The sequence below is a fragment of the Neofelis nebulosa genome, chromosome 9 (assembly GCF_028018385.1).
Source record: "Neofelis nebulosa isolate mNeoNeb1 chromosome 9, mNeoNeb1.pri, whole genome shotgun sequence".
Classification (NCBI taxonomy): Eukaryota; Metazoa; Chordata; class Mammalia; order Carnivora; family Felidae; genus Neofelis; species Neofelis nebulosa.
In genome coordinates, this window is record NC_080790.1 from 23,695,610 (window position 1) to 23,711,729 (window position 16,120).

General features: G+C 42.5%; 1 protein-coding gene across 1 annotated transcript in view; it reads right to left on the bottom strand.

Moving 5' to 3' along the window:
- Positions 1-16,120, bottom strand: part of ALK (ALK receptor tyrosine kinase) — a 679,865-nt gene that overhangs the window by 87,741 nt on the left and 576,004 nt on the right. Inside the window, exon 9 of the mRNA XM_058682930.1 lies at positions 9,702-9,871. Within this exon, the coding sequence (XP_058538913.1) occupies positions 9,702-9,871 (170 nt within the window). The remainder of the gene's footprint in view (positions 1-9,701; positions 9,872-16,120) is intronic.

Here is a 16,120-nt window from a genome sequence, read left to right on the forward strand (position 1 = left end):
TTATTCAGTGACTAGGGTATTTCTAAACACCTTTCTAGTTCTGCCCCTATAGAGCTAGAATGTACAACCTGGGGAAACACTGAATCTGGGTAGTGAGAGAGAAGTTAAGAAAGACTTTGAAGAACTGAATGCCTAGGATAATGGTAGGGCTTTGGACAGAAGAATCACACAGGAGGGAGCATATTGAAGGTGTGGGCAGGATGCCAGTCAGGCAGCTAGAAACCCAGGTATGGGACTCAGGTGAGATAAAGATGATGTGTCACCTGCACAGAAGTGAGAGCGGAAGTGGTGAACGCCAGTGAGGTCCTAGAGAAAAGCATGTATAGAACTGGATTCTGCTTTGTTTCAAATATCAGCAGCCCAGTTATCCCCTAAATTCCAAACTTTGTGCTTGAGGAGAGAAGGGCCAAGAACATAGGTTTACATTTTCAGAGGCACTAAGAGTTATGAAAAATACGTGCATCTGTTGACTTGTAAATTGAGCTGTGGCTATTACCAAGAAAATCTTGAGCTGATCCAAACATCCTGCTATTCTAAAGGGGTTCACTTATTGCCATGTTGAGCGACTACTTCTTAAAACCAGGCTCACAGGCAGGATCCGTCTCACTGTTTTGCACTCTTGATTGTAGAAACTTAGCAATCAAAAGCAACAACTTGTCCCAAACGTCACAGTAAATCAGTGTTAGAAATAGGATTTAAAGCTCAGAATTGCTAAACTACTCTTTGCTCCAGTGATCTGGGATATTTCCTGAGAAAGAAACAGGACCAGATCCTTTCAGAGTTATGAATGTTTGATTTGTATATATCTATGCCTGGCTGCACATTGCATTGCTGAGCCACCAGCCACATTTCTTCCACTATTCTCAGAGGGCCAGCCCAAGGCTGTCCTGGGCCAATGGTGCCATGTGGAAGGTGGCAGCCTCTTCTCCCCCAGCCCATCTTCCCCCTTTCTAAGTCCCACTTCCAGGCTCAAAGCATTTCACATTTGGTCCCTCACAGAGCCTTCAATAGTCTCCTTGTTCTGGTTTCCCATCTCTGTGCTCAATGGCTATTACCCACAATGCAGAGTCCAAAATATGTGGCCTAATATCCTTGCTCACCTTCTCCCAAGGAGATTGCTCAGGATTCTCTGATATGACCTAGTTGGCTACTCTTGAACCCACATAAAACATTCTTGCCTATAAGCCTCCACTCACCCTGATGGCCTTCTTTGGAATGCTCTTATTCCTTTCCCACTTCAGGAAGATCTAAATTTTCCACAGGGTCCACCACCTTATAATAATTCGTGTTCTCCATTTCATCCTCCCTGACATGGAGGTCACCATGCCATCTGAACACAGACCATGCTGTCAGCCTCTGCACAATACTTCATGTGTTGCTGTTTCCCTCTCATTGCATATGCTCAGTGTCTACCCCAATCCCCTAGCATGCAGGCCTTGTGACTGGCAAGAGGCTGGGTCATATACCCCTTTCCATCCTCTGTGCTTGATGGGGGCTTAAAATATGTTTGCTGATGATGTGACAATGACATTTCCCTAGTCACTCAATTCCCTGTCTTGCCCACAAGACATCTGAATCTGACATTTTGTGTCAATGACTTCCAAGTGTGGTCAAATATCAAAATAGCTTTAAGAAAGGAGAAATTCAGTAAAAGAAATTCTGGGGTGATTTCTGCCAAAAAGTAAGGTTTTGCTACATCATAAAATTTTGGGAATCAAACATTCATGCTTTAGAATAGATCCTGGAATTGATTTCAGCCTTGAATTATGAAGGTTCTAGGAGAAGACTAATCAATGGTCAGAATAGCTAAATAAGGAATTGGTATTCTCAAGTGACACTCTGATAGATGCCCAGAGATAAAGGCTGTATTCCTTGGCTTATTCCATGATACATCATTTTCCCCCCATCAAATTCATTTTCCCTTCTTCTGGGCACAGAGCTAGACTACATTTCTCGGCATCCCTTGCAGTTAAGTATGATCTTGTGACTGAGTTCTAGCCAATGGAAAATGAGATGAAGTAATGACTCACAAAAATCTTCCTATATGAGAACCCCTCCCATGCCCCTTCTCCATTGGCTGTCTTAATGCAAAGGATTCCAAAACTGGGGAAAAGGATTGAGCCACAGGGAGAAGGAGGCTGGGCCCCTGAAGGACAAGATGGAAAGTCACACTAATTCAACTAGCACACTAATTTTGGATTTCACATGAGCAAGAAATAAATTTCTTTTGTACATCCTTGAGGATTGGAAGTTTAATGTTACTTTGAGTAGTGTTACCCAACTAACATATCGTGTAGCACAAACCTATTTGCTTAGGTGTTCTCCATGTATCTGACATGGTTGGGTTGATGACTAACTCACTTCTTTGGGTAGGATTATGGGTAAAGTTAGCCCTTATCTGGCTGCAGGACTCAGAAGTAGCCTTCCCTCACAACTACAATCATCACCTAGTTCACACTTTATACCACTCGAGGACTAGGGACATGCCTGAGTAAGGCAAAGTGGATTCAAGGAGTGTGGTCTAGTGCTCTGGGATGCTAGTTTCCTCATCTCTCTGGGGAAGGTAAGGAGAGCAAAGTCAAGTTTTCCATGAAGAGCTCTGAGCTTGCTGGGTTTACTCAGTGCTATGCACCCTGCTTCACCTAAATTTACCCTGGAGCCTACCATTTTCTCCTAGTGCAGAGAACTGACTCAGGCTGATGTGAATAAGCATGCTGAGATCCCCAGCCCCTGTAGCTTCAGGAAGGGACACTTGCACTGCCACAGCTGGTTAGGGGCAGAAAACACCTTTTTTTTTTCTTTACCCACTATGAAAAGGGCCCTAGAAGTGCTGGGTTTTTTGCCTGTGTACATGGACTCAGGGCAGTCAGACTCACTCAGGACGGGTAGGCACCTCCTGAGAAAGCAGACCCTTGAGATCTTCCCCTTCCCTCTGCCCTCACCTCTGACTTTGAAGCCTATGGAGCCACTCCCGAGTGAGTGCCTGATGTGCATCTGTTGGTAGTGAGTGAATGAACAAATGCAGGCTACCCAAGGTGACAGTCATTGCTCTTCTGTTGGCATGGACATATCTGGCAGAGGGAGAACCCCAAGCTGGCTACCAGAGAGGAGCCTGTTTGGAAGTGAGGAGCTCCAACAGCTGTGGCTTATTGAGCCTCATGCTGTTCTCTCTGTCTGTACTTCCCTCTTCTCTGACTCTTACTGTCCTGTGATACAAAGGTCTGTTTTCCTACCAGGCTCCCCCTATAGGTGACATTCCTAGAGGGCTGAAATACATTACTTGTCCAGGTAAGTTTGTCACTTGGCACCAAGTAGGGCAGTAAGTGTTGGCTGGATAAATACATAATATCTGGATGATTTTGGAGGTTAGTACCATTTTACACTGGAGCATCCACAGGTGTTCTCTGGTGGACTGAAAGGAGATAGAAGGAGCTCTAAGAAAGAGCCTCTATGTTTAACTACCTATAGGACCTTGATTTAACCCCTCTGTGCCTCTGTATTCTCACCTGAAAATGGGGATGACATCTCCCCCAGCCACCCAGAAGTGTGGAACAGAGTGGGCGCCTCAAGTTGTGAGGGGGTAGAGCACTCTGGGAGGCAGGTGCAAGGCTGCTATGGGCAAGGGACATGGGGCAGAGTGTAGGGTGGTCCAGGAGCTGTTGTGACCATGAAATGTAGCCTGTCCAGCAGAGGAGTAGCAGACACTGGTGTGTGGGGTTTGCAGGGGTGACATCTTCTTCTTTCATAGGCATCTCTCCTTTCTGGGGAAGCACTGGTGGAGGCAAAGCAGCTATAAATGGAAACTTTCACAGAAGGGAAGGCAGGCATAAGGTGAAAAACCCAGGCAGGGCCTGACCTTTCACTGGCTTCTCCTGGGGACCATGTAGGCATTATATGACCTCGACTTTCTGTGTCAGTCCTTATGGAAGTGAACTGTATTCTCTACCAGAGGGTGGTTTGTTAAATGTATAACTAAATGTATTTTATTTTTATGCTTTTGTTAGACATGGTACATTACTACATTTGCAAATGAAAAATACCTATTAGGACTTATGCTCTAGCTCTGAAGTGGAAATAGTCAAAGGCATGCTAGAGTGGTGACTTGAAAAACCACATGGGGAAGGGGCCATTGTGTTCCAGAAGAAAAAGAAGAGAATCTCCCTGTGCTGGTGATGCTGCCTGGGCTGGAGATGAGAGAAGGCAGCCAGGTAAGGGCTGGGTGGGAAATGGTCTTTAGCAGGAGCTGGGCTGCAGAATTAAGATGATGGGTTTCAGTGATAGATGGTGAAAAGGGAAGACAATAAACTAAATCAGAATGAATAAGGGGTGTGGCCTAAAAAATCCCAAACCAAAATGTTTTGTTAATAACAATGGCTATCACTTATCAAGTTTTCTATTACATGCCAAGCACTGTGTCTTCATTTCCTCAGGCATGTACATAGAAGTAGACCAGCCTAAGGGCTAAGAGAAAATTATTTAACCTCTTTAGACCTCATATTCCTCTTATAAAAAGGGGGATTAATTTTGGTATCTATCCCAAGGGATGTTTTAAGGATGGAATGAGATAATGCATGTTAACTACTTGTTACAGTGACTGGCATTAACAAATGCTGGCTCTGGTCATTATCATTTCTAACTCTTCTCATGGCTCTATGAGGAAGCTTTGGTTCAATTTACAGATTGGTTCAGATTAAAAAAAATCTGAATTAAACACAACTTTTTAGGAGTGTGTTTAGACCTGCAAACTGAGGTTCATTGGAAATTTCTGGATTTCCTCTCCCTGGAAGTTAATTGCCTCTCTACTCAGGTAATAAATGATGAAAATGCCCCTCTAATGTCTTTCTCATCACCGAAAGATGCTACACAAAGGGGCAGTATTGTTACTGATAGCACCCTATGTAAAGTGGAGATTCTGTGGATGAGAAACAAGAATGGGATATGAGAAAAATCTTGGCTCTGTGGAATTTGGCCTAAGTACATAAAGACATAACTCTCAGTTTAACTGATTCCATTTGAAAGATGCATTTGTCAAACACACTACTTGTCTTTTAGGACAAAGGATACAAAAGGAACAGAAATCTAAATATCTCCAGAGGGAACATTTTTTCTTGTTAGACTATGTATATAGGATATGGCTAAAAGCCTTTATAATGATAATGCTGGGGAATAGAGCCTCCACATGAACATTAGGTTATGTACTTTCTATCTGGCTGTATGATGGCAGTGATTTGTGGGACAAGCTTTGATCCATGGTGTTTTGAAATCTATCTTGTAATGAGTCAAACTTAGCACCTGCTTCTGCTCTGTGAGCGTGTCAGAGCTTAAGATGGTGTGGGAACATTGTGCTTAATTTACTAGGATATATTATTATAAAGAGGAAAACTAGGTGTATGTCCTTATAAAAGACTGACAGATTGAGGGAAGAGAACTTGCCTTTCTTCCATTTGAGTAAAGATAGAATTAATTCCAACAGAAAGAATGGCAATTGAATGGGGGAGAGAATAAAGAAAACTAGTTATATGAGGTGGCTGTAAAGTAATGAGATAACTTTTAAGCACACATTGAGCCAATATTTGAATTGGTGCTGCCCTTCAAAATTACCTTGAAAGAACATATCTGTATTCCAGGGATGTTGCCACTGCTCAAAACATCATGGGCACTACTCATGGGGATTTTTCTCGTTACTCTTTATAATATGGATTTATGGTTAATATCACTTCATAATGATGACAGACTATGGCGTTATTCCTATTCCTTTGCCTGTTTGTAAATGGACAGAAGAAATACCATTCCATGGATCAGTGTCTCCCCATCATCAGCCTTTATATACTGATGGCACATTCTCTGAGCTTTCACAGAAAGACTACTATGTGGTGGCAGCAATGTGAATATAGCTCTTTGCTCTCAAGTGCTCAGCTCTAGATCTCTCTACTCAAAAGGATTAGGGCACACAATTAGGATCAAAGTCTTTCTTATAAATTGATTCTGACAGAACAGTGACCAGAGATAAAGAAAGTCCAGGTACCAGCCAAGTCTCTAAAGAAAATTCCTTGCCATAAGAGTAATAAATGCTGGTTGATTGATGGGACACAGGTGTTGCTTTGGTATACAGAACACTTTGCAGCAGTATTTATTGTAATGTGATTTTATCTGTTTTGTTAGATTGAACACAGGAAGAATGTTAGATGGATTCCAGTAAGTGAAATTCTCAGTTAATTCAGCTGGAATTTGGAAATGTATGCAATTTCTCTCAACACATCATTCTGTAAACACATATTTGTTGGACATATGATGTGTTTCTTAGGAATGGTTCTAGATGTTCAAGGAACAGTGATATATAAGACAGATCTGAGCTCTACTTTGTTAATGTGTATATTCAGGTATTAAAAAAAATAGATAGTAAAGAGTGACAAATTATAGAGATATTTCAGGAACCATGAGAATATATTGTAGGTGTGTTATAGTCTAGAGGTCTTTAAAAAGTGAAGGAAGAGTGGCAGTTAGAGAAAAGGAAGGTAGAGGAAGAACATGTCATGTGAAGAGAATGGAAGGTACAAAAACCTGTAAGAATCTAGCAAAGTATAACTGAACTGAAAGAAGTATCTAAAAGATGGGAGCTCTTTAGAGCTAACCTGTAAACCCTAATAAAGCTGCTCCAAAAAACTCTATAATGCATGCAATGTAATGTAATGTTGGAGAACCTAGGATTGGAGGAGATTTGGGCCAACATTGGGAATGAAGTTCCTGCTCCTTCAAGGTCCTTGATTGAGGAGCTGTCCACGATGTGAGTGCTGAATAGCTGAAGTCAGAACTTGCCTAAGAAAGCAGGTGGTACAGGAGCTAATGGCTACCTAAAGGTGGGGGGAGAGGAGAGTTCTTCTTTGTCTTTTATCCATTTTCCTTCTCTTTCCCTTAAATATTTCCTTCCTCTACTTCTCCCTCCTCCCATTTTCATTTTCTGGCAATCTGGCAGCTATAGCTCACTCTCTGTAGGAGGAAAAGGAAGAATATGTTTCTTGCTCCTTCCCCTTAGAAGGAGTCTACACAACACTGATGACAGCAAATCCAGAAAAACACTCACCTCTATCATCTTAGGGTTGCATGACTAGTTATTATTGCTAAATGGTCCATCCCAGCCTCTTCTGAGGCATCAGGTGGGGAGATTATTATTATTGTTATTGTTATTGTTATATTGTAGTTATTAGTAGTAGTTATCACTGACTGAGCACTTACTGTGGGCCAGGAAGCTTACCAAGAACTTTACTCTCTAAGCCTCAGAGTAAACTTTATTATCTCTGTTTTATACAACATACTTGACTTGGAAGATCAGTGGTTGTGACTTGTGCTACTTTTTTCCCAATAACTTACCTGAGGCTACATAACTGAGGGATGAGGGTGGAGGATGTGGGAAATAAAATTCATTGATACTTACTATATATAGATGCTTTTGACAGTCATTTTATTTAGTCTCATAACAACGCTGTGAAGTTGTACTGTGATGATACTTTACAGATGTGGCCACCAAGGCCCAGAGAAGTTCAGTGATTGGTTGGGGTCACACAACTAGTGAGTGTCGGAGACAGTTTTAAACTTGGGACTATCGGATCCTAAAGCCTATGGTCTTTTATCCACAGTGCTTTTTTAGTTTTATGGGCCAGTCATCTCTACTGGTAAGCGATTTTAGCAACTGAAAACTGCCATGCCTCCTTCTCCTGCAGTTCCATTTACCTCTGGGTCTTGATGCCTTCTATATCATCTTTAGCTCTGGGTGGGGGGAGTAGCTTCCTACATCAGAGCATGTCAGTGGTGTGCAGGCTCCTGGTGAATGGAGTCACTTGTGTGTTCTGTAATTGCACACTCATTAGGTCACGAGGCATCAACAAACCAAGCTGGCCTTTGTCTGAATCCCCACTGGACAGTTTGGTCTCAGTACCAATATTGGAAATGTCAGTCTGGTAAACAGCCTTTAACAGGGAGGAGGGAGGCTGAGAACAAAGTCTCTTTCAAACAAAACTCTCACGGATGGGAGTGAACAGAGTCAACATCTTACTTGCTTTAAATCCCCTGGAGTGGTTATGAAAGAGAGAGGAGTTGCTGGATTGAAGAGAAAAAAACCCTTTGATTCATCTGAATTAATTTAGCATCTCCCAGGAGGAAGGGCTCTGCCATCACCTTCCTGTTCTCCATCCCCTGCATACAACTCTCACAATCCCGGAGGACAAAAGACCAGTCTGTGGTAGGGAGTGCCCACACTGCCCCTTCCTCCACTTTAATTAAATCCATTTGTCCTAGGGGTAGCACTGTGCCTCAGGATGTCCAAGGGCTTTGACCTTTAACCCACACACATCTGAAGGAGTGGGAAACTAGTGCTCAGAGTGAGGACAATCACTTCTTCCTATGACAGCACAACTGAAGTTATGAGCTCTTGGAAAAAGCAGACTCTGTGAAGTTTGAGTGAAGAATTTGAGACCCAACTTTATCCTTACAAAGCTGCATGCCAACTGGCATCACCCTCACCTTGCCTTAAGCTCTTTGTCCTCATTTTTCAGAGGCGAATTCATCAGGATGGTAATTTGGATGGGTTTTAAGAGTCTAATGCAGAGGAGCTAGAGTTGCTGGGTTTGATATTTAGCCTGTTAAAGTTGGCTTTCCACCTCCAGATCCACTTATCTGCCCCCCTTCTAGAAATAACTCCCACCCTCTGCCCTCTGCCTATTTTGTTCTGGGACAGATTAGCACACCAGCCATCAAGGGTTCAGTATGATTCATCAAGGAGTCATGTGAGCTGCTGTGCTAGGCTGGGCACTGCTTGCTCCAGGCTGGCTGCAGGTGGCAGACTGGTGCCATCCCGGGGAGACAAGTGGCAGTTGATCTCAGCGGTTACTTCTCCATTGCAGAGCCTTGCAAAGTCAATGATCTTCTAGTCCAACCCTCTCAGCTTAAAGATGAGGAAACTGAGACTCAGAGAGGTTCAAGTCACAAAGCCACTAGTGATCGAATTTAAATAGGAGTCAGGGCCTCTGGTAGAATCACTCCTCTGTTTAGTGAAGAATTTACCTTCTCCTTCATCTACTTGCTTCAGGGACCTGACTCCACAAAGTCCTGGACTTGGACTGACCTGAGCACCAGTCCTTACTCTGATGCCAACTTGCTGGTGCCGGTAACTCTTTGGTTCTTGATGAGAATCTTGTGAAAGGGCAGGATGGGGAACATGATGAGGTCTGTACTACCTATGTCACAGATTTTGTTGTTAATAAGGGATAAATAAAATGTCAAATGGGAAAGTAAGGCAAAGTGCATTAATTAGGAGAAAATATACATATAAAGCCTGATTATTATTTGGCAGTAATATGAGTTGTTCAACTCATGAGTATGAGTTTTCTTTCTACTACAGATACTGGAGGCAGTGAATCAGGCCAGGCTAGTGACACAAGAGGTAAGTGCTAATTAGCCTAGAAATCCTACAGAGAAACTCAGTGCTCCCTACAAGTCTGCAGAAAGTGGTGTGTGTGTGTGTGTGTGTGTGTGTGTGTGTGTGTATGTATGTGTGCATGTTTGTTCATATTTGTGTGTATGCACATGTATGTGTTCATCTGGATGCATGTCTTGGGTAGTGGGGATGGGGGGAGGGAAGACATGACTCTGTTCTGCATCTTGGCTGATAGAAGAAAAGAGAGTGACAGAAATGGGTGGAGGCTCACCTGTCAGCCACATCAAGAAGAGGCAGCACTGTCCACTGCCACAGGCTCAATCCTTCATTAGTGGCAACATGCCAGACCATTCTACTTTGTTCCTTCCCAGTTTTGTTCTCCACCAGGACCAAGGAGACGTTTCCCTGCAAGACTCCACGGATGAGCCAGGACATTCGGAGCTGCAAGGGAGAGCAGAGCCAGAAGAACAGGTGTTAATATTAAAAGGAATCCTTAGGTCCCCTTCCTAGAACTCTCACCTGAAGCCTCAAGCATGTTGCTGGAGAGTCAGCCAAGGTATGCCCAGTGAAGAAAGCTGGTGACTGTCTGATCTTATTCATTGTCTCTCCAAATAGCTTTCATTAAGATTCAAGGAGCTGGGCAGGGGCAATTAGGGACAAAATTTTGGAATTTTGTTCAGGTTGATCCTAAGTTTCACAAGATTCTGTATCTGAGGTGATATTAAGAATCAATGGGATATGAAGTGAACTTCTTAAAGGGGTTCTGAAGATTCTTGTCTGTGGCCCCGATTCACTTTGTGACCTTGGAGAAGTGATTTTATGACTCAATTTCTTCAATGCCTTAGGTATCATAGATTTTTCTTCCTCATTGAGACTCTAATACTCTTATCTGAAAGATACCATGCCATGTGTTAGCTAACCAGAGACTCTGTGACTTGATACTTATGGCCACTGGTAGGCAAAGGCAGGACAAAAGTCTACTCATCAAGATACTTTACGATGGTTATCTTTCAGAATTAGGATGTCCACTTTGACAAAAGGAAGCTACAATCATATATTTTCATTGTGTCTTTAGTAAAGGTTCCTACGGCATTGTTCCCTAGATATATGAAAAGGGACTATAGTGAATATTTCTAAAAGAGTTTAAGTGCAGTCATGCCCAGAATCAGTACATGCTATAAACAAGGTCTCTGATATTTTTGTTTGATAGAAACAATCTGTAAACAACATTTAAAACTTAGGACAACTATAGCATATAATTGCCCCAAATATTCCTGTTTAGATCCCGTAATTAAAAAAAATGGCTGTTGTGGAATGAAAGGTAAAATATGTCCTATGGCAACTGTAGTTTTCATCTGCTATGTGCCCCTTTTCTTTGATTCTCATTGTTTGAAGACATTCTCTTCTATAAATCGCCATTCCTTTGTCTCCCAGTCCCCAAGCTCATGGTTTGCTTACAATTTGATCAAAGAGGTCATATACCATGAACTTCCCACTTTGTTGCACATGGCCTCTTAACTAACAAGGCCACACCTGGCACTGGGGTGCCCAGGTGCTGTTCTACTTCTGAGAGCCTGAGTCAGGCAAGCCTGGTCTATAACCATAACCTCTTCACTTATACTTTTCCCATTTCCCAAATCTGGTGTAGCAAATTCTTGTCTCCAATGAGTACTCCCAGGATAATTTAAAAAAATCTGTCAATTGTTTTTTTCTGATCTCACGTGGCTTCCTTGTGCAATCTAGATGCCACGACTAGAAATTTTAATCCTACTAACTAAGCCCTCTCAGTCTTTAGCCCATGCCCCGTGCCCTGCTTGGAATATTGCTTGCTACATCCTTTCTCTCCTTTTGCTCCTTGGCCACAGAATATTTGATGATTTGGACTGCTGTGAAATCAGACTGTTGAACCTCAGTGCTCTGGATGGTTCTTGGTACTTACTCATCCACTGATTTCCACAGTTGACTTCTGAATACACATAGCACAATGGGTGTTTCAAATTCTTCCTCAAACACTAATGCTGTTACCTTTTGGTACACAACTCCTGATCCATTATTTTGATTCTTACTTTACTGATAAAGATTTACTCTATTAGGTGCAATCTACTTCAGCCTCTCTGCCTCCCTCCCTCCTTTCCCTTCTATCCTCTCTTCCTCTTCCTCCTCCTCCTCCTTCTCCCTCTCCTCCTTCTACTTCTGCTTCTACTTCTCAGCATAGGTGTTTATTTATCTACCTTCTCTCTTCTTTTCCTGTCTTAGAGGAAGCTGTATCTTTCATTTTCTTCTATGTTAATCTCCCATATCCCCCCCCCCGCCCCCCCCCCCCTGCCAGTCCTTGCTCTCTCAATAACTGCTTCTAGCACCTTAAGACTCTTTGAACCTTTTGGATTTTCTGTCTACAGAAAAGATCAGCATCCACCCATCCCAGAAAAATATCCCTGATCCAGCTAGCTCCTCTGATGTGCAACCTATTTCTTTACCCCCATTCAGATGTTAACATCTTGGATAACTGGCATGTAACTGCTTTTATTTCCTTGTTGCCCATGCTTTCTTTAAATTCTCTCAACCTAGCTTTTATCTTCATTACTTTAACAAAGTAGCACTCACAATGTCCTTTATAGCTTGCTCTTTCAGCTCTTTCTATGGCCTCCTAAAGTGCCTCTCCCTCTCTGCTTTCTCCCTTCTAACTTCTTTTGTATGTCTCTATCACATCTTCCTGTTTACCACTACCATCTGTGACTGATTTTTCAGTGGTTTCTCCTTATCAACTAATATCAAGGCATTCATGTTCCTTTATAATCTAAGAAAATCAGCTTTTTAGTCATTCAATGAATATTTATTGAGTACTTATGCTGATTCACATGTATCCTCCACCCTAGAATGGTCTAAAAGCTTGAGTTAGAGAGATCTGGATTCAAAAACTGTTGTTGTCACTTTGGTTCTTTTGAAGTGCAGTTCTGTATTCCATTAAGATGGAATAGGTTTAGGATTACAGTGACAATTTAATGATATAACAAATAGTGTAGTAAATGTTAAAAAGGAATTTTGGCTGAAGCACTGAGGCAATAGATACTACACTTCAAAGGGAGGTCTGAGAACACAATGATGTAGGACTTTCAAGAGGGGTGGATGAAAACAGGTTACACAATTCTTAATCTCTCATACATACTTGGATTTTTAAAAAAGTTGGTGGTTGAATACCAGGAGAGAGTTTTTTAGAATGTGCTTTTTGTATATCATGAGTTCCACGTCACTTTACCCTTCTGCAAAGAAGTTTCTCTCTTCATCCCAAGTCAAGAGAGAGCAGTTTTAATGATGCCACCTTGAGCATTTACAGTTTGGGGAGCTCAGTAGAACGCTGTCTAACTCTTACCTGGAAAATCTAAAGTATGAACCAGGGGTTGGGTAGCTGCTCTGATGGCAGGACAAAGGCAAGGTGGAACCATTGGATGGCTTGCACTCTCAGACTTTGGTGGTGCACACATGCATGAGCATTACACATAGACTAGAGTGAGCTGTGTAAAAAGCGGCCCACGTGGATCATTTTAGATCTTGTCCAAGAGGGCTTCTTGAAGAGGTAAACAGAACTCAGAAGAAAGAAGCTGCAGGCATCTTGAGATGCCCAAGGGCAGAGAAAAGAGTAAGTGACCTCCTGGAATGGAGATACATATGCCCCAGTCAAGGTGAAAGACTCCTAGCAATAGTGGAGGGGGTGAGGAGAAATGTAGATCTCCAAAGAAACCACAAAAGTGCCCCCTGTGAAAACTAGTAAGCCTTAAATATTTGTCCTATCCAGAGAATACCAACGCCAGATCACCACAACAGTTCTGGTCAAGTAAGAGCTTTTTGCTTTCTTTGCCTCTTTTCCTTTCCCTGCATTAAAGGGTCACAAGTTAGCCAGATGACTGAAGAGGAAAGCTGAGTGAAGGGGAGAGAACCGTGACCACCATTTCCCTAATTTCAGGCTTTTCATCTATAGTAGGGTCAAGTGTGGCAGGGGGAGGGGAGGGAAATAAGCCCTAACTTTAAAGCAAGATTAAAGTTCTGATTAGATGGGCATTCTGATTTCTAAATAAGCCTGTTTTGTGTTTTGAAGTGATTAAAAATGGTCTGTATTACCTTAGAGCAACAGGTAAGTAGATTTCATCCAGTAGTCCACACATGGGGGCCCAGTGAATGTTAGTTCCTAGACTCCGCCACATCAGTCTACATGTCAGCTTTGCACCTGACATGGATTTTTCTGCTTCTATGGTTTTGATCTTTCCATTTCCTCTACATGTTCTTTCCTTCTCACCATTTAAAAAAATTAAATATTTAATTTTCACGGACCTTTCTTATCATCTGTCTCACAAATGACCTCCCCCTCCTCTGAAATCTTACAATTGAGGCTATTGGGACCATTATGGGACACAGCTCTGGTGGGTTTTCTTCCCTCTGTGGGCAAGTCCCTTCAAGGCAGGGACATCTTATCTTGTATTCATAGTAGTGGTTAAGTGAGGGCACATGTAGGAGCTGATCAATATCAGGATAAATAAAGATGTATACATTTCCAGGAAGACCCTTCTGTCTTCACCAGGTCCCCTCTCAGGGACAGAAACCAACTTCCCACCTATGAAGCTCCTTAGCACTTTCTTGCACTTTAGGGGTTGGGTACCAGGAAAGGGAAGAGGATCCACCCATTTTGCAGCTAACCAGCTGTAGTTGAAGTGGCCCAATTCCCAGTGTTCTTCAGAAGCTTTCAGTCTGAAGTAGAGTCTGCTAGTGGGCTGAGCATGTTGGTGAGATGTAGCCCTGTCATATTGACACTGGGGACATTGGCTAGCTTACTGCTGAGCTTTCTCCATCTTCCTGCACTATATTTTAGGCCAATAGGCCTGGGAACTGAGAACAGTACTGGCTGCCAAGGCATGGCATCACTAGCTCCTGAGGAGATCTACCAGGATCCTTCTTGGTACCAGTTCTTGAGGTAATTATCCATTCATTCAACCTACATTTACTGCACACCTACTCTGTGCTACATTATTATATATACCTTCCCTGCCCTCATGAAGCTTATCATCTTGCCAGGAAGTCAGAATTTAAATGAATAGCTGCAATTTTGCTGGGTGTAGCAAAAGGGAAGCAATCGGAGCCACTTGACAGCAAAGACTTAAAACATGAGACAATCAAGTCAAGACACTTGACATAAGACAATCAGGACTTGGGTCAAGATGGCCACTTGATCCAACGTTCAGAACTAGAGACAAATAGTAGAACTAAAAATTTGACTTTCCTTTCATCTTACAATACCATCACCTATGTTTATAGCAGAAAATATATATCTACAGCTACAACTCAAGCCAAGACACGCACTGTTTCAGTTTCCATAAAGTTTAGTTTTAGAAACAGGTGCAAAAGGCTTGGAATGAGATTGCAAACTGGCAGCCAGTGAATGGCTAGCAAAGTATGTTTTTCTGCCATTTATTTTTTTCACCCACCGAGTGTTTAGTAAGGTGGTGTATCCAGGTGATGTATTCTTCCTCAGATATAAGCAGTCTAGAACCTTTGGTCTTTCACTTGGCCTACTTTTCACCTGTAGTTATCACTAGTGATTCCAGATTCTGCCTCTAAAATGTCAGTCAATGCTTTGCTACTCAGAGGGTGATTTTCAGGTTGGTATCATTGGTGTTACCTGGGAACTTAGATGCAGAATCTCTTGCCTGATCCCAGACTTACTGCATCAGAATCAGCAGAGAAGCAACCTCTGGAGCCTTGTTCCTGTGCTCCTATGACTCATCCCACTTCCTTTCCAGAATGCACTGAAAGCAATTGCCCTTTGCATCAACATTCATTCCTGGGTGGCCTATCAAACTCTCCTTGTTTCATTACCTGTTGACGATGGGATAACTTGGGGTTTGTGCTCCAATATCGAAGTGAATGAATTGTGTGACTTTAAGCCAACCACTTACCTCTCTGAGCCTCTATTTTCTTTCTTAAGCCAAATTTGTGATAATAACCATCCCTTCCCTGCCCACCTTAAAAGGTGGTCATAAAGACTGAAGTAAAGAATGTGAAATAGAGCCCACATGTTGTGAATGAAATGGTGGAGCCAGTGGTTTTCAACCTGGGCTGCAAATTGGAATCACCTGGGGAGTTTTCACACCTACTCACGTCTGAGTTCCACTCCAGAGACTCTGATTTAATTGGTCTTGGGTAGGTCCTGGGCATCAGAAGTTTTTGAAATCTCCCCAGGTGATTCTAAAGTACATCCTAGGCTGAGACCACTGGAGAGATGGGGCTACTTAGTGCAGGAGGTAGCCTGGTCTTCTTGGTCAGGGGTCCATTTTCATCTCAGACTTTGAGTAAGAGGCAATTCTTAATAACTAAAAAATAGCCTAAAATGTGCCCACAATCACCAAGGTGTACAAGAAGTGTTTTTCCTGCAAGGGGGAGGACACAGACTCAGCAGAGGGCCTTCACGTGCCTGCCACATCATCCTTTGGCCAGGACTGAGGACATTCCTGAGAGTGAGAGATTCATGGGCTTAGGGGAAGCAGTGATGACCTAAGAATACAAATGGGACCAGAACTATCCTCTTGGTCCTACTTACCAATTTCTTAGTTACACATGGAGGACCGATGTCAATTCTTTCTGAATATCCCTTATTCATTATTTGTATCTAAATAGAGTATTTCTATCTAAATAGAGTAACTA